This window comes from Neomonachus schauinslandi, chromosome 3 (genome assembly GCF_002201575.2).
Source record: "Neomonachus schauinslandi chromosome 3, ASM220157v2, whole genome shotgun sequence".
Classification (NCBI taxonomy): Eukaryota; Metazoa; Chordata; class Mammalia; order Carnivora; family Phocidae; genus Neomonachus; species Neomonachus schauinslandi.
The window spans coordinates 66,664,233-66,684,286 of NC_058405.1; the positions used below are offsets into that span (position 1 = coordinate 66,664,233).

General features: G+C 33.0%; 1 protein-coding gene across 1 annotated transcript in view; it reads right to left on the reverse strand.

Annotated features, from left to right (window-relative positions):
* NBEA (neurobeachin) overlaps positions 1–20,054 on the reverse strand; it is a 748,838-nt gene that overhangs the window by 447,618 nt on the left and 281,166 nt on the right. The window contains 2 exon segments of the mRNA XM_044913201.1: positions 13,517–13,643; positions 15,915–16,069. Coding sequence (XP_044769136.1) covers positions 13,517–13,643; positions 15,915–16,069 — 282 coding nt within the window.

Here is a 20,054-nt window from a genome sequence, read left to right on the forward strand (position 1 = left end):
AAGAATAAAAGAATATGTATATAATGACAGAGAGGGAGAGAGAAAAAAGAGTGTGTTTGCAAGTGCACTTAAGAACTATGGAAGAGTATCAAATAGTCTTACATAAATGTCATTAAAATCCCAGAAGTAGAAATGTGGTATGTCAAATAGTGGTTGCCCAAAGGTCCCTAAAGCATAATCCCTGGAATTTGTGAGTAGGCTATGTCATATGGCAAAAGGGACTCTAAAAGTGAAATTCACATTTTGAACACTAACATAGGGAGATTATCCTGGATTATGTAGGTGGGCCCGGTGTAATCACATGAGCCCTAAAAAGCAGAAAACTCTCTCAGTGGAGTCAGAGAGATACAACAGAAGAGAAAGGCATAAAAGCTATTATCACAGAAGGGGAAGCCAGAGAAGTCCCAAGTGTGAGGAGAATATGATACATTGTCACTGGTCCTGAATGTAGGGGTCATATGCAAGGACTAGAAAAAGGCCTCTAGGAGCTGAGGGCAGTCCCGGAATGACAACCAGCAAATAAACAGAACCATCATTCTATAGCTGCCTGGTACTGAATTCTGCCAACAATCTGAATGAACCTGGTTTACTTCCAAACCCCCAATAAGGAATGCAGCCCTGCAAACACTGGGATTTTAGCCCGATGTGACCTGTTGGGACTTTTAACCTATAGAACTATGACATAATAAATTAGTATTGTTTTAAGCTGCTAAATTTGTGGCAATTTATTATGGTAGCAGTAAAAAACTAACAGAAGGACAGAGAGAAAATGGGGAAGAAGTATGTTAAGAGATAATGAGTAAGAATTTTCCAAAAATGATAAAGTTCCTCAAACCATGGTTGTAAGAAGCTCAGAAAACAAGTAGAACAAAAATTAATAACCAATATTTGACATAATAAACTACTGAAACCTAAATATAAAGAGAAAATTTGAAGAAGGCTATTGGAGAATAAAGATTAATTACACAAAGAGGAACAAGGTAAGAATGACATTCTCACTAGAAAGTAGGCAGGCCAGAAGACAGTGGCTATTTCAAATCCATTTCAAAAAATATCAGCCCACAATGCTATACTTCGCCAAAAAAAAAAAACAAAAACAAAAACCCAAAATCTTTCAAAAATGAAGGTAAGTAACTTTTCCAAAGAAACAAAAACTAAGAGAATTCATATATTTGACTTGCACTACATGAACTTTTAAAAGACGCTCTTCAAGTATAAGGAAAGTAATATCTGACATAAACTTATATCTATACAGACAAATTAAGAGTGCTGGAAATGACAATTGAGAGTAAATATAATATTCATTTAGTTTTAATTGCTCTAAAGATACTGGACATTACAGAGCAAAAAATAGTGATGTGCTGTTTCTTAAAAAGACACATGGAAGTAAAACATGACAACATTAATACAAAGGATGAGAAAGAGTAATTAAGAGTAAACCATTATAAGAATCTTATACTACACATGAAACAGTATAATACTATTAAAGACTATAATAATTTAAAGATTTATATTGTAAACTCTAGGGCAATTCTGAAAATGTTTTAAAGATAAATAAACAATAAGCCAATATTGGAGAGAAAATGAAATGATACAAAAAATACTCTTTCAATCCAACAGAAGGCATAAACAGTTTTTAGAAAACAAGTAGCAAGCTGATAATATTAATGCAACCATATCAATAATAACATTAATGTAAACTCTACAGAAACATCAATTAAAGTACACATTGTCAAATTGATTAAAAAAAATAAAAGCTGGGTCCACCGACACACTAAGAAAACCCTGCTTTAAAAATAAAATTATAGGGGCACCTGGGTGGCTCAGTCAGTTAAGCATATGCCTTTGGCTCAGGTTATGATCCCAGGGTCCTGGGATTGAGCCCCACATTGGGCTCTCTGCTCAAAGAGGAGCCTGCTTCTCCCTCTGCCTCTGCCTGCTGCTCTGCCTACTTGTGCTCTCTTTCTCTGTCAAATAAATAAATAAAATCTTTAAAATATATATATAAAATTATAGATAAGTTTAAAGAAAAGGTAGGAAAGAGAATTGTCATTAAAACCCTAATATGAAGAGAGCCAGAGAAAGGAACTGAAGAGGTTTTTATTGGAGGACATATTAGAATTTACATTATACTTGACTAATTTTTTTTTATAACTTGAAGATTAGAAGAAAATCAAATTTCTCCGTGATGTAATTAAGGGACAAAATAAATGGATATGACATAATCTAGTTGAAAGTAGTGATTAAAAAGAAAAACTAAGGCATTTCAATGTTTATACTCAATTTAATATAGGATAATAAACAAACTAGCTCTAGAGACATAATTTGGATTTCCACTGTTAGTAATCAGCTGATCTTCCTGCTGAGACCAAAACTAGACAAAAATCAAGCCAAAACAAAAATACCTCTTTAAGGGCAATGAAGTGTTAAGATAGGGACCAATTATTTGACCATGATCCCTAAAAAGAAATCCTAAAAGAGGTGATTTTGGCAGTTGGGCCATTTTTTCGTATGGACATGGTTTAAAAGAAGCAGTTCAATGAGTCAGCAGTTGAACAAAATTTTAACAAACTTATGGGGAAAAACTAAAGTTCAGGATCCACCAAAGGCAGGGAGAGCTTAGAAAAACTCATATGATTCAAGTTGGGACCCTGAAGAAGTTTACACCCTAGAGGATGGTAAACTAGAAAAAGACTAGCCCTATAACCTTGACTATATTATGTCATCTAGAATTGTTTGTGCCTACCAGAGGCAAATGTAATTTTTTTTTTCTGGGAAAATCCACCATTTTATACCTTTATACGCTTTCATATACTAGGTTCTTCACACTAGAATAAAAACAAAAGACATTAAAGTAGAGAAAAATATATTATCAAATACCAAGAGAAACACAAAATCATATAGATAGTCCAGAAGCCAAATAATGAAACAAAGACTTTAGAGTACCTATTTCTCATATATTCTTGAAAATTATAGATGAGATGGATAATTGGGAGAGAAAAACTAAAACAATCAAATGGAAATTCTAGTACTTATCAAAAAATTGAAATTAAGAATATAGAAGATTGGAAACAACTGAAGAGAGAATCAGTAAAGTGGACTAAGATTTAAAAAATACTCAGAATTAGAGAGTGAGACAGAGACAGAGAGAGAGACACACACAGAGAGAATATGCATAAAGAGATAATAAAGAAATATATATGGTATGTATATGATATATGTATAATTCAAGTCCTAAGAAAAGAATAGAATGAGTCAGAAGGAACATTTGAAGAAGTAATGGCTAAGAATTTTCTAGCCACTAATAAAAGTCATTGAATTTCATATTTGAGAAGCTCTACAAAGCCCACACTACATAAATACAAAGAAAAACCACAGAGCCTGAGTACATCATAGTACAACTGTTAAACACCAAAGATACAGACAATCTTAAAAGCAGATAGCAATGGTAGGGAAGACAGGGGAGGAACATAGAAATAGCAATAAGACTGGAAGTTTTTTTTTTTTAAAGGCAAAAAAAAGTAAAGAAAGCACAGAAAGAAACAAAAGCCAAAAACAGCTGAATATCTTCAAAGCACTGAAAGAAAACAAATGCCAACCTAAAATTTATACTGGCTAAAAATATCCTTAAAAAAAAAATGAAGGTGAATTTCAAAGAGTTTTAGTCAAATAAGAACTAAGAGAATTCATAAGTGGGAGGCCTACACTAAATGAAAAGGTGTTCTTCAAGATGAAGGAAAATGGGGATGCCTGGGTGGTTCGGTTGGTTAAGTGTCTGCCTTCAGCTCAGTTCATGATCCCAAGGTCCTGGGATCGAGTCCTGCATTGGGGTCCTTGCTCAGCAGGGAGCCTGCTTCTCCCTCTGCCTGCCACTCCCCCTGCTTGTTTTCTCTCTCTCACACACACAATAAATAAATAAAATCTTAAAAAAAAAAAAAAAAAAAGGAAAACAATACCAGATGGAAATCAGACTTTCAAAAAGAAATGATGAGCAACAAAAAATAAACATTTGGGTAAATCTAAATAGATGTTGATGAACAAAATGGTAATTATATTCTGTGTGGGGTTTAAAATTTACATGCACACAAACATGTATACATGTGTTCAAGTATGTTTGCAAAATTGGGGGTAAATGAAGTTAAACTATACTAAATTCCATGCATTGTCCAGGAAGAGGACTTACATAAACTAAGAATTAATGTTGCAATCTGAAGGATGATTATTTAAAACACTGTTTCTCTGAGTGTTTTCTTAGGACCAGCAGCATCAAGACCATTTAGTGTAAGGTTAATTTTACGCATCAACTTAACTGGACCACAGAGTCCACAGATATTTGGTCAAATACTTCTCTGGGTGTGTCTGTTAGGGGGTTTCTGGTTGAGATTCACATTTTGAATGGGAAGACTGACTAAAGCAGCTAGACCTCCCTAATATGGATAAGCCTCATCCATTCAACGGAAGACATGAGTAGAACAAAAGGCTGAGTAAGAGGAAGCTCCTCCTGCCTGACAGGAGCAGGAACACTGATCTTTTCTAGCCTTCGGACTCAGACAAAAACGTTGGTTCTTCTTGGGTCTTGAGCATGCCAGCTTTCAGACTGGAACTTACACCATCAGCTTTTCTGGTTCTCAGGCCTTCAGATTTGGACTGGAAATATACAGTGGCTTTCCCGAATTTCCAGCTTGCTGACCACAAATCTTGGGACTTCTCACAGTCCAGAGATACACTGAATCAAAACTCTGGGGGTGGGACCCAGCAATCTATGCTTTAACAAGCCTTCCATGTGACTCTCTTGCAGGTGGGTGTTTCAGAACCACTGCATTAAGGATAAAATAGTAATAATAATGTCTAACCCTCAACCTCACAGTTTTTTTGTTACTTCTCTCTAATGAATGTTTTGTTAGGAATATGAATAAAATTGATTAATCACTGCCAAGACTAGGAAGGAAGGAAGGAAAACAGCCAAAAAGAAAGCAGATGCAAATAATGAATATTAAGGAACAAAAAGGAGGGAATTTCTTACAGATTACAGGAATGTTAAAAGAATAAGAGAATAGTATGAACTACTTTATGCCAACAGAACCTTCCAAAATTGACACAAGACAAAATAGAAAATCTGGGGAGACCTGCACCTATTAAATTGAAATTTTAATTTAAAAACTTTCCCAAAAGAGGAGATCCAGGATCAGATGTCTTTGCCTGTGAAATATTTTAGAAAAAAAACAAAAAAACAATAATCTTACATAAACTTTCCATAGAAAAAACTGCTTTTACGATTAAAAACCAAGTTGATTTCTTCCAGGAATTCAAGATTTGTTTAGCATTTAAAAAATAAATCAATGTCATAGACCACATTTAGCAGAAAAAGGAGTATGCAAAAAATTAAATAAAAAAATACAATAAAATTCAAGACACATAATCACAGCAACTCTTGGTTAATTATGAACACAAGAGATGTCTTATATTTGATAAAAGTATCTATGGTAAGATAGGAGGCATCATAATTAATGATGTTCAAAGCTTTCCATCTGAGATGAAGAAAAGAACGCTTTTTCTAACCACTTTTATAGAAAATTGCATTGGAGGTACTAGGTGGTACTGTAAGACAAGGAAAAGAAATAAGAAGGTGTAAAGATTACAACAGGGGATAAAACTGTCAATATTCTCAGATGAAATGACTGTGTATATACATATTTATTTAGAAAGAATCATAGATAAATAATGAGGAATAATAAGTAGTTAAAAGTTTTAAGATATTAGTTCAATATACCAAAATGGATTATATATGCCTTCAAACAATTAAAAAATGAAATTTATAAAAGAAATAATTTACAGCATAAAAATATCAAATTCAATTTTTCACCTTGAAGGAATAAGATGATTTAGAATTACCTCCCACATTATTAACTAGAAAATTATACAAAATACAGAGAACAACTATTTTCAGACAACACAAGTAGCACAAGACCATAAACCCCAAGGAAAGAAAAAAAAAATGAAATGATTCCCACCATCGTTCAGGTTTCTTGCATATTTTCCTTATTAGGGCAAAGACAGAATCCAGCAACTGTTCTGAGTTGACAAGACTAAAACCGTAGTTCAGGCAGGCCAAGGTGAATAGAATTTGGAGGACAGAATCCCCAAGAGGAAAGAGTTATAAAGAGAAATAATTCCAATAATCAGAGTCTTTTCCTGAATAACAATCTATGTATGTGACACCTGAAAGCTCCCAAGGTTAGAATTAGAACAAATTCTGAGGAAAGAGCAATTATGAAGGAGCTATAACACAAACATTTCCTATAGTTCACAAAGGACTGAGAAGTGTGTGTTCCTTCCAGCCAGAATGGAAAGACCTCACTAAATACACTGAGCATTCAGGAGAAATCCCAGCACACTTTCTTGGTGTGACAAAATTAGCCCAGGAATAAAGGCCACTCTAGACTTGCTTTAAAATACCTTAAAACCATGCCTCATAAGGAGGAATAGCTTTTTGAATAAATAGTGCTTGAGCAACTGAACAATCATACTCAAAAATATAAACCTCAATATATATCTCACTCACAACTTATACAAAAATTAGTTCAATATGGGTCACAGACTTAAAAGTGAAACTGTTTATGAAGCCACGGAACTTTATGGAAAACATATGAGAAAATATTTAGGACGTAGAGGGGGTAAGAATTCTTAGACATGACAGCATGGTAAGGTAGACTACAACAAAAATGCAGTTTTCCTCTGGCAAAGACCCTATTAAAAGGATGAAACAAGAAGCCACAGTCTGCAAGAAAACCACTGCAAACCATATTTCTGAAAAAGGACTAGTATTTAGAAAATATGATGAACTCTCAAGGCTTAAAATTAAGAAAGCAATCCAATTATGAAATGGGCAAAAACCATGAACAGATATTTCAATGAAGAAGCCTTTCAATACCGATACAAAAAGCACAGAAAAAGATGTTCAGAATCATCCATTAGAACATCACAAATTAGGACCACAATGAAATATCAGTACCTACCTACCAGAATGATTAAAAAAAAAAAAAAGACAATACCAAATGTTGGTAAAAATGAAGAGAAACTGGACTATGTATACATTGCTGGTAGAAGTTTTTTTTTTTTTTTAAATAAAACTAATGAGGTACTTACCATAAAAGCTCAGTAATCTCACTCTTGAGCACTTATTCCAGAGAAATGAAAACTTATGATTACAAAAAAAATGTTCACTGCAGCTCTTTTTCATAAAAGCCAAAAACCGGGAAAAAAAACTAAATGTCCTTTAATGGGTGAATGGTTGAATGAACTGTCATATATTCATACCATGGAACACTACTAAGAAATAAAAATGGAAGAACCTATTGAACAAGTTGGACGGATCTCACAGCATTATGTTTAACTGAGAAAAGGTCAATTTCAAAATGTACCTCTGAAAAACCTATGAGTCAAAAAAGAAATTATAGGGAAATGTAGAAAAAATACTGAATGAAAATTAAAACATTATAATGAAATTTGTTAAATACAGGTAAAACACTGCTTTAAGGAAAAGTTGTGGCTTTAAAAGCTCATATTAGAAAAGAAGATCTAAAATCAATGATCTAAGCAAGGGTTCAGCAAATGTTTTCTCTAAAGGGTAAGATAGTAAATATTTTGTTTTTAGGCAATACTATACAGAGGATACAACAACTTAACTCTTCCACTGTAACGTGAAAGCAATCATAAGCGAATTATAAACAAACGATGCAACTATACACCAACAAAAGTTTATTTTTAATATAAACTGGTGGCAAGCAATTTAGCCCATGGACCATACCTTATACACTCCTAATCTAAGTTTCCATCCTAAGAATCTAGAAAGAGAAAAGCAAGTAAGCCTCAGATAATGAAAAGGAGTTAATAAAAGAATTCAGTGTAATTGAAAACAGAAAAAAAAATAAAGGAAGCTAATAGCTAATTTCTGGAAAAAATCTAATATCGAAAAATCAGTAGCTATTTTAATAATGATAAAATGAGAAAAAGACATAAATTAACAAAATCTTGAATGAAAGACAGAACATCATTAGCGATCCTAAAAATATTTTATTTTAAAAAATACTTGTTTGAGAGAGAGTGAGCAAGAGAAAGAGAACATGAGCTGAGGGAGAGACAGAAGGAGAGAGAGAAGCAGACTTCCCACTGAGCAGGAAGTCCATTGTGGGGCTCCATCCCAGGAGCCCAGGATCAAAACCTGAGCTGAAGGTAGATGCTTAACCAACTGAACCACTCAGGCACCCTACAAATATTTTAAAATAATGAAATATAAAAACCTTATGGCAATTAATCCAACCATTTAGATAAGATGGCTAAATTCCTAGAAGTCACAAATGACCAAAACTGATGCAAAAAACCCCCCCCAAACCTCCCCAAAATGAAAATCTGAATAGTCATTTATCCATTAAAGAACCTTAATTTGTAATTTAAAACCCTCCCATAAAGAAAATTCCATTTAGATGTGGCTCCATTGGTGAATTCTCAAACACTTAAGGATAAATATCACTAAAACTACAAATGACACTATCTTACACATTGAAAATAATAAGGAATCTACAAATAGTATTATAATTATTGAGTTGAGAAAAGTTCTAAACCATCACGGTCTACTAAAATTAAGTGGATTAAACAAAGCTGCAGGACATAAAGTCAAAAATACAAAAATAAATTCTCTTTCTATACACAATAAACACCCATTTGACATCTTTCATTTCTTTAGCACTACTGAGGTATAACTGACACAGGCAATCATCAATTTACTCTGTGTTAAGATAAATTTATTTGCATTTGTATAAATGGAGACATACATTATTGACTCCTTTTTGTTTGGCTTCTAATTCAAAATTGGAAATTTAAAGTAAAAAATCTAATTAGAATATCATCAAAGACATGAAAAAAATACTAAAAATGACAAAAGTAAGCATAAGACCTTTACAATGAAAACTACAGTAAGTTGTTGAGAGAAATTAAAGATCTCAATGAATGGATATAGACAATGTACATAGATTGGAAGACTCAATATTATTAAGACATCAATTCTCCTTAATTTAATTAAAGATTCAACACGATCCTAATTAAAATTGCAGCATCTTTTTTTTTTAGAAACTGTCAAGCGCAAGCAAATTCTAAAATAATATATGAAAATGCAAATAACCTAGGACAATCAAAGCAACTGTAGAAAGGTACAGAGTTAGAAAACCTGTACCACCTGCTTTGAAGATTTACTATAAAGCTCCAGTAATGGGGCACCTGGGTGGCTCAGTCGTTGGGCGTCTGCCTTCGGCTCGGGTCATGATCCCGGGGTCCTGGGATCGAGCCCCGCATGGGGCTCCCTGCTCCATGGGAGGCCTGCTTCTCCCTCTCCCACTCCCCCTGCTTGTGTTCCCTCTCTCGCTGTGTCTCTCTCTGTCAAATAAATAAATAAAATCTTTAAAAAAAAAAAAAAAAGAAAGAAAATAAGGCAAGGTGACAGGCACCCACAGCAGGTTAGGAATCTGTTTAAAAAAAAGCTCCGGTAATGAAAACAGTAGGGTATTGGCATAAGAATAGCCATATAGATCATGGAACAGTATGGAGTCCAGAAATAGATCCACACATAGGTGGTCAACTGACTTTAAACCAATGTGCTAAGGTAATTCAATTATGCTGAAAAACTGATATAAAAATGAATAAAAACAAACCCCAACTTTTTTCCAACCATATGCATAAAAATTAAGTGAAAATGGATCACAGGCCTAATCATAAAAGCTAAAAACTACAATCTTAGAAGAAAATGTAAGAATATCTTCATGACTTTGGGGTAGATAAAGATTTCTCAGGATACAAAGGCACAAACCATAACAGAAAAGACTTTTTCAAACAATGGACTTTATCAAAATCAGAAAGTTGCTGTTCTTAACACTTTTAACAAAATAAAAATATAAAAGGGAACAGAAAAATTATGCAGTCTGACAGGATATATATTCAGAATATATAAAGAACTCTTACAACTCAATAAGAAAAACAAGCCAATTTTTTTTAAAGAGCAAAGTGGTGGGGGGTGGGAGGGATGGGGTGGCTGGGTGATAGACACTGGGGAGGGTATGTGCTATGTTGAGTGCTGTGAATTGTGTAAGACTGTTGAATCACAGACCTGTACCTCTGAAACAAATAATGCATTATATGTTAAAAAAAAAAAGAAGAAGAAGAGAAGATAGCAGGAAGGGAAGAACAAAGGGGGGGAAATCAGAGGGGGAGACAAACCATGAGAGACTATGGACTCTGAGAAACAAACTGAGGGTTCCAGGGGGATGGGTTAGCCTGGTGATGGGTATTAAAGAGGGCACGTACTGCATGGAGCACTGGGTGTTATACGCAAACAATGAATCATGGAACACTACATCAAAAACTAATGATGTAATGTATGTTGATTAACATAACATAATAATAAAAAAAGAAATATTGGAAGACAGAGAAAATAAAAGAAAAAATTAAAAAATGAAAGAAAGGGAGAGAGAGGACGGAAAAAAGGGAAGAGATGGAAGGAAGGAGGACAGACAGTGGTATGTAGGTAAATGATTAACAATTTAAAAACTGGTTCTGTAGTAAATACATAAATAAATAAAGATCAATCAATCAAAAAGATTTCAATAACCCATAAGCACATTAAAAAAAAACCTTATCACCATTAATCATCAGGAAAATGGAAAATAAAACCAAATGAGATATGCTTATCCAGCCATTTTACAGTCTTAAATTAAAAAGATTAACAATACCAGTGCTGACAAGAATGGAGAACAAAATGGTACTTTTACACATTGTTGACAAGAATATAATATAATACAACCACTGTGCAAAATAGCAGTTTCTTACTAGGATAAGCATATACTTACTATACAACCAGGAATTTTACTCTAAGTTATGTCCATGGAATATTAAATGTCCACAGAAAACAAAAAGATATGGATGAATCTCAGAAACTCAGAAACTGAGTGAAAGAAGATAGAAACAAAAAAAAGTATATTCTGTATGACTCCATCTATATGAAACCCTAGAAAAGTCAAATTTAAGTTATAGTATTAAAGAGTACATAAGTGTTTGCCTGAGGTAAAGATAGTGAATTACATAGGGAGCAAAAGCGAACTTTCTGGGGTGATGGGTGGTTATATAGGTATATAAATGGAACAAAACACATCAAAATGTACACTCAAAATGAGTATTTTTATTGAGTTGAAACAATATAAATAAATGGTCTCAATAATACTGATTTGAAAACTAACTAGAAAAAAAGGATACAAATACAAAATATTAAAACAATCCTAAGAATAAATGAAATAGGAACATGTAAATTTCTACCTAGAAAACTAAATATTGTTACTAGGAACAATTTTTTAAAAAAAACAAAGAAATGGAAGGAATATATGATGCTCATAGCTTGAAAATTTCAATATTGAAGGAGATCGATAGATGTAATATAGATCTTTAGTTGCAACAGATGTATGAATTCCATTCATAGTCCAAACTCCATCAAGATTTTTTTAATATGAATACTGACAAACTGATTCTAAATTTTAAATAGAAATGCTAAGTACCAAGAATACCTCAGACTTATTTGAAAAAGAAAAGGACAAGGTAGAAAGATCTTATTCAACCAGATACTCATCTTTATTAAACCTAAAGCTAATTATGACAGTATGGCACAAGGAAACACAGACAGGCAAATGAGGCAGAACTGAGTGGCAAATCAGAATCCAGCATTTGGGGGCACTTGATTTGTGACAAAGTGGCAGAGATGGAAGGAAGGAAGAGTTTTTCAAATAAATGATGCTGGGTCACCCTGGCATCCATATTACTCCTACCTCATTAAATTCACAGAACTCAATTCTGATGACTGTACATATAAATATAAAAGACAGTAAAGTGGCCAGGAGATAAGGTGGGGAAAATGTAGGCAAAAATTTCATCTACAATCAAAAAAGCACTAAAAAAGACTTGACAAATTGAGTTTCAGTAAAATTACAACTTCTGTGGACCCAAACAGATTCATATAAATGAATAGAAAAGTCACAGGATGGGACAAGATATATATAAAACATAAAATCTTCAAAAGGACCATTTTCAAATGCATAAAGAACCTTAAAAATTACTAATAAGAAGAAAAACAACTCAATTTTTAAAAATGGGAAAGAGATTTCAACAGGCAAATACAAAAGAATAAAACCAAAAGACTAATAAATATGTAAGAAGTTGCTCAACCCCATTAATCACAAGGAAAATGCAAACTATAAATACAGTGAAATACTTTCACCAAAAGGGCTAAAATATGAGTGGCAGTACTAAGTACCATTAAAGATATGAAGAAACAGGAACTCTCATATGTTGCTGCTGAGTTACTAAACTTTCATAACCGCTTTGGAAAACTATTTGGCATTACCTAATAAAACTGAACATGCACAATCAAATGAATCAGCAATTCTACTCCATGTTATTTACCCATCAGATATGCATGCAAATAAATGTGTGGTACACCCAAGAGTAATGTACAAGCAGCATCACTGTGTAAAAAGCAGCATTATCTGTAATAGTCTAAACCTAGAAAATTTCAAATGCCCATCATCAGTAAAATAGTTTAATAAATTCTAGTATCCACCTACAAAGGAATAAAAATGGAATAAAAATAAACTATTACTACATGCAACATGGATGAATCTCATAAACAAGGCCAGACAAAAGACGCTACAGACAAAAAAAACACATACTGTGCAATTTCATTTACATAAAATTCAAAAAAGACAAAGCTACCCTTGTATTAAAAGTCAGGGTTATGAATCTGAAGAGGAGCAAGATTACTGACAGGAAAAGGAACACAAGGTGGGGGCTTCTGGGGTACTTAGAACATTATTTCTTGACTTGGGTGATGGTAACATGAGTGTTTTCACTGTTTCACTGAGCTTTTATACTCTGTATTTGTGTAATTCTTGAATTTAAAATGTGAATACACACACACACACCTGTGTGTGTAATTTAAGACTGTGGACTAGTCTGTTCTAGGAATGCTCTGTGATGTGCTACCATAAATTTTTATCTATTCAGCACAATAAAAAAGATGTTTGTTTATTCAATTACATATATATTATATATAACTTTGCAGATTTATTTTGAAAGTCTATATTTTAAACTTTTCATCACCACTGCAAAGATGCACAATGTTATCATGTTACCATTTGTGCACATTTTTTACTTTATTGGAAACAGTAACATGCTATATAGGACAATGGATGACAAATTCAGCAGAGTCATGTCTGAACATCATTCAAAATCTCTGCTTCGGCTCTGAAATATAGTGAGTGACTTTTAAAAATACCAGAACAATACAATTATGAAATGCAGTCACAAAATGCATAATTAGCCCTTCTCAAGAATTCATAACTATACCTTTGCATTTACTGTGTACTGTTTCACTATGTTTGAGGATGGAGTTGTAAAATGAGTATAAACAGGTAGTAATGCATACCTCATGTTTTCAGCCGAGTCCTCTGGCATTGGAGCAACAGTTTGTACAGCTGGAAGGTTTTTGCTGGTAGCACCATTCACAAAACTAGAAGAGGAGGAAGAGGAGGAGGACCCTGAATCCACGGCACCTGTTCCCAAAATAATAATTTTTAGCCTTAAAAATAAATTTATTTAACAAAATAATTCACTATATCATTACTATCTGATTTTGAAGATTTACTCAGCTGAATTTCAAAACAGAATTCAACAATTAAAAAATCATTTTGCCATTAGTATACTAATAACTCTTTATAATTATAAATAATAGCTGTTATATTAAAATCCAGTTGATTTACTTATATTAATCTAACAGAATTACATATTACAAATGGGTTATAAATAAAAGACATTAACAAATGAAAATAATTTTAGATAAAATGAGGCTGATAAAACAATTCCAATTTAGATGTGAAAAATTTATGTTTTTATTGCTATATTGTAATATTTTTAGTTTTCACCATCTAAGATACAATTTACAACAAACTGAGCATAAATTGGTGGCACTGGAGCATCAAATACTTATTTTGATAAAATGAATGCTTTAAGAAGGGCTATAATGAATATAATTGTACCTGATTTTAAAATAATGAGTTCTCCTCAACGATATGAAGATGCCACTTTGGAACAGACTTTTTCTATAATACACCATGTAAGTATTTTAAAGAGCTGTGGAGTTGAGGGACATCTAGTGTTCCTGAATATTATCTTATCTCACACTAATTCCTACAAAACTGAATTGGTTACTGAGATTTCTTCTGCAACACTTATATAGCATCTACTTGCCAAAATCTAAACTGGACAATGTGTCCAGTTTAGGTGTTGGCACACAAAATGTGTGTGTGTGTGTGTGTGTGTGTGTAGGTGTGTCTGTACATATTTCTGAGGAGGATGTTTAATTACTTACATTTTATTTTCCACTGTAATATTATGTACTTTATACTATCACTAGACTTCTTGCTACATCACTTCCTATATCTATTATTAATTCATAAAATAGAAATTATAAGAAAATATTATAACTTGTTTCACATAAAGATAAAAAAGGGGTAATTTAATTTTCCTTTAACCTATCTCTTAAAAATAAGGAATTATTCAGTAGACACTAAATGGAGATTTCTTTCTACTACACTTGCATATTTAAGAATTTTAACATGTTTTTTGATAGATGTTTTGGTAAAAGAAAAATATTTTCTTTCTATTTCTAGAAAGCAGAATGAATATAAAGAATAAGATTATAAACTGTATAGAAAAATTTTAAAGTCTTCAGACAAGCCAGATATATTTATTTATAATATATATAAACCAAGGATGTTATGTTCTTTAACACAATGCCATCAATAATGTTTATTTGCTACTATAAATATGCGTGATAGAGTATATTCTACTTACTACAACCCCATAAATGTGTTGTTCATGATATGTCAGACTCGGCTGGTATGATAAACAAGATAGATACAGAAAGCACATAGAAGAGCTATGAAATTAATAAAAATGGGAAGAATCTAAGTAATGATAATAGATGGAAAAGTTCAAGGCTATACAGTTTGGAGAAGAGAAGGCTACTATAGTCAGGGAAGAAAAGTCAGGGATCATCTTGCGTTGTATAAATACCTAAAATGGAATCACAAAGATTTGGGTAAGGATTTATTTAGCTAATAATCAACAGGAACATTTCTGGAAATTTACATAAATAAAGGTTATTTTAGGCAGGCTTTTAAAATTTGTAGTGATTTGGTATTTTCTGTTCCTAGCATCATTAGGAAAATGTTGGACAATGAACGGATACAACTGTAATCTAAGTAAGTACATAAATTAATTCAATGTCAAATAATGGTTCTTATTACATGCATTTTTTTCCAATCAAGTTGATGCTCTTGCATATCGTCAAGGTTCTTAGGGGAGCTCTGCCTTTCCTTAAGAGGATTTTGCAAAAAATACACATTAAGATTTAACCAGTAAACGTCACTAAATCTATTTTCTATCACTAACATATTTAGTGATATTCTTGATACCATTTACTAATTTTTACATATCAAACTTCAGTGTTTACATTATCTTTTGGTTTTGCTCCCCAAACACCTTTCAGCAATCTGATTTAACTCTGAAAGTAAATAGCACTGTGTTTTGAGAAGCCTCAAAACAAAAACCAATAGTGTCCTCTAAAATGACCACTAAAAAATGTCTTAGAAGTACAGACAAATTCTGAAAGGTAGTATCATAAAGTAGAACCTTCTTAAAGATTATGATAATCCTAAATGATCAGGGCATTTTAATTCTTAAGATCAAATAAGCAGAAAAATGAAGATATAGAAAACAGAAAGAAAAAGATGAGGTATCACAAAAATATATAAGGACAATACCTGTTGTATTAATCATACTTTTTGGTGTAGCTCCAGTAGCAGCAAATATATTAGAGGTACTGCCTGTTGGCAGCCCACTTCCAGCAGCAGTGGCTCCCACAGTGGTTACAGCCAAACTACCTGGAGGGGGCTTCTTAACAGGTACCACGACACTCCTACAAAGCAAGAAGTGATGGAAAAATAACAAACACAAGGTTTAAGATGAAATCCAACCCTGCCATGACATATACAGTCAATATTCAGTTGTCTTATCTTTTTCTTTTCATTTCTTTTTTTTTTTTTAAGATTTTATTTATTTATTTGAGAGAGAGAGAGAACACCTGAGAGGGGATAGGGTCAGAGGACGAAGCAGACTCCCTGCCGAGCAGGAAGCCCGATGCGGGACTCGATCCAGGGACTCCAGGATCATGACCTGAGCCGAAGGCAGTCGCTTAACCAACTGAGCCACCCAGGTGCCCCATTTCTTTTCTTTTTTAACTTCTGAGGCCAATTTCATTGGTGAAAAGGATATGGACATTAGGATATATTGTGAAGTGTGTTGACTTTAATTCATTTGGCAAATGCTTATGTCGAATTTGGAGCATGCAGACCTTTCTTAAGATGGCTTGTAGGCTATAATCATGAATCTGGAAAGACTGGGAAAATGTGTGCTCAAGTTAGAATATTTTGCATCTGCAGTTTTTTTGGTAAAATATGCATAAAATGTCCTTCTTACCCATATTATATTCTCCATGTGTAAAACTGTCATAAAAACAAAAAAACCACTCTGAAAGCCAGATTCTGAAGCTCCTTCATAGTAAAGCTAAAAATTAACCAAGGAATACTGAGTAACATCTAATGCTATAGTAAGGTTATACTTTATTTTTCTGAAAAAAAAATTGTTTTTCATAGTTGTTATGATGAAAAAGAACTCGATGATACACTTGATACAGTTAAAGATCTATTTAGCTTTCAAGCCTTGACATTTTAAACACAGGGGTTTCCCATGTTACTTTAGCATATTTAGATGAATTTCACACACACAAAATTCTGAATTTGACATTGTATTAACCTTAAATAATAAACAAGTATCATTTTAAAAGATAAACTACCTAGAATCATTAATATCTTTATTTCCAAGTAGTGAAGCTTCATTCTTCTCAAAGAATCAGGGTTGAGAGAGGTGGGAAGCTGGATTTGACCGATTTCTCATATTCTTTCTCAGCCTACAACTTTACATGCTGCCTACTATTTCTCCTTTGATTATAATGGCCACCTGGTTTACTAGAATCAGAGTACTGTACATTCTTGTCCTTAATATCATTTCTTCAACACTGCCCATTCCCTAACACATCAAACTATTCTCTGTCCTAACAATCTATTTTACAAATAATTTGCAAGTTTACATTTATCAATATGTGTTAACACATTATATAAAAATTTAACTTTTCAGCTCTTATAAAATCTTCTATAAGCGACTCAACATGTTCCACTTGGTAACTTATTCCATCCATACCAAAAGGCTTACCTAGTAGTCTACATAACCGTTGTGGGTACCCATTTCGATTCCATAAATACCCTCAAGTATACGTAAAATTTTGAAGTGCATACAACTTTTTCTAGGGTGAGCAAATAATTATCTGGATTTCAAAAATACATCCACAAAAAAGTTAACAGCCACCAATCTAAACTATTAACATATTCCACTCTCCTTCTAAATATGCTATTCATACAGATGCATACATAGAATCCTCTATACTACACACACTTTACCAACTGCATTTTTCTATCCTAAGAACATTCTTTCCATGTTTCCCACACAATTTCACAATTCTGTTCCATACCTTAAGACTGCAAACTATAAATAAGTAGATGATCCCTCTGTACTACATAAAACTCACACATACTCTAAGGTTGTAACGGTTATCATCAAAACAGCACAAGCCAAGAGATTATTCAGTCTAACTCCAACAAAATGTTCGAGTGGTTAACTACGTTTTGTAATACACTGAGTGATATATAATACATACCAGTGTAAATTTTTCCATCACTGAATTTATGCTATCTCAAAACCAGAGATTTGGGGAGTGCTCTAAGATTCATTCGTTCATTCATTCAACAAATATTTATTGAGCACTATGATGTGTGAGGGGCAGTTCTAAATTCTGATATACAGAGATATATAGAACAGACACAATCCCTGCCTTCATGGAACTTATGTTCTAATATGGGGAGACAGAAGATACAATAACATGAATGAGTTAATACAGTTCTGTGAATCTTATAAAAAGGTTCCTACTTTATCTGTATACTTCAAGATTTGGCCTATGTATAAAGTAAAGTAGTGAAGGTAAGGGTTTTTCAATAGTGACTCATCAAGGCAAGTTGAGTTTTATAATTATTTGTGACACCCTATAAGGATCCCTTTCTTCTTTCTGCCCCCGTTCTCTTTTCTGTAACACTTATTGAGCACTGACAGGTTAAAGGAATACAACTTCACTGACAAGTTTGAGGGATAAAAAGAAAGAACGATATAACCCATGCCTTAGAGATACCTGAAGGAAATACAAGAAACCAACAAATCAACTGTGCAATATATTTTCATAATTGCTTTGATCAGAGTTATGCACAGGATCTTTCAGGAACACAAAGGATGTGCATTATATGGGAACAGTGAGCTGAATCTAAAAGTAGCACAAAGGGAATTGGCCAAGAAGAGAAAAGTTCAGTAGTAAAACCTTAGTGAGGCAAAGAGATATGAAAAAACATAGTAGACTGAAGGAACTATAAATACTTCCTTATGACTGATAAAAGGTAAGGACATTTCGAACTAAGAAGTTCATCTTTTATTTTTTAATATATTTTATAATAAGTAAAAATTATTTCAGAATTTTTATCAGTTTTGCATTTAGGAAAAATGACGCTAGCATAAATATGGAAGATACACTGGTGGGGTGGCAGGGCCTGGAAATAGTAAGGCTAGTTAGGAGATAAGAGAAGGAATCCACTTAAGGGATACTGAGGGCCTAAAGTGAGGTGATAGCTTTGGGAATATACATGTCCTATCTTTTCTGGGATTCACGTCTTTTAACCAAGTTCAAAAATAGCTATCTGCTACTTTTTTTGAGACTAATTACAAGATCATTTCACTTATGATAAGATTTTGGAAATTTTGGGGACTTTTAAGAAGTAATGCATTATTTTATATGCTGAGAAACAGAGTCCCAGAGAGCCAAAGAGAATAAAAGTCACATCACACAACTAATTACAAAGAGATCTATTATCAACGCCCAATTCTCCTAAATTTCCAGGTTAACACTCTTCCCTAACAAGACTTATATAAATGCTAAACATTTATCTTGAAAGAAAAAACTGAAGCTTAGGAAAAAAACAATGTTACTGATTTTAGGGTGATACTACAATTTATTACAGCTCATCAGAAATCACGAGGTTACTGCTGTGACATTTTCATGTTTTGTACGTCTCTATTTCGTAAAATATTTAGAATACCAATGAAAAAATATGTATAAGAAAACTGAGTATTTCATTAATCCACTCTTTAAAGAGAGATACTTTTTCGGCTCACTGACTCGTCTGTGTAAATGCCAGGAGAGACAAAGGCAACAACATTGGGGACATCAGACCACCATGCTCAGTCAAAACTGCATCGTCTGGCAACTGGCCTCAAAATACTATACCCAGGACACTTGGAGCATAATAAAGGCTGGAATTTCAGTGGCTAGACATCATAGAAACTTTGAAATGTAAAGGTTGGCAGACTTTTAATCAATTTGGCTTATAATTACTTGTTCATCCTTTAAGTGATAGAAGCAAAACACTTCACAAAAACTAGAAAAGTAAAGGAATAGAAATTGAAGTCCTCAGTAGTAATTATAATTTTTTATAATCTTAAATCAATGTAGGAAGATTCCATCATCTCTATCAAACATTTCTTTATTATTTTCCCTCAATTGTCATCCTTAGCACTAATGTTAAAAATGTTAATATTAAAAAGCTAGAGAAAAAATAGTTAGCCGAACCTTATATTTTAGGTTTAATAATATGAAGGCTATCTATATTGCCTTTTTAGTCCTATAATATTTATAATTTTTATTTTAGAGATTTTCTTATTCAAAGAATAAACCACTTGAAAGTGAAGAA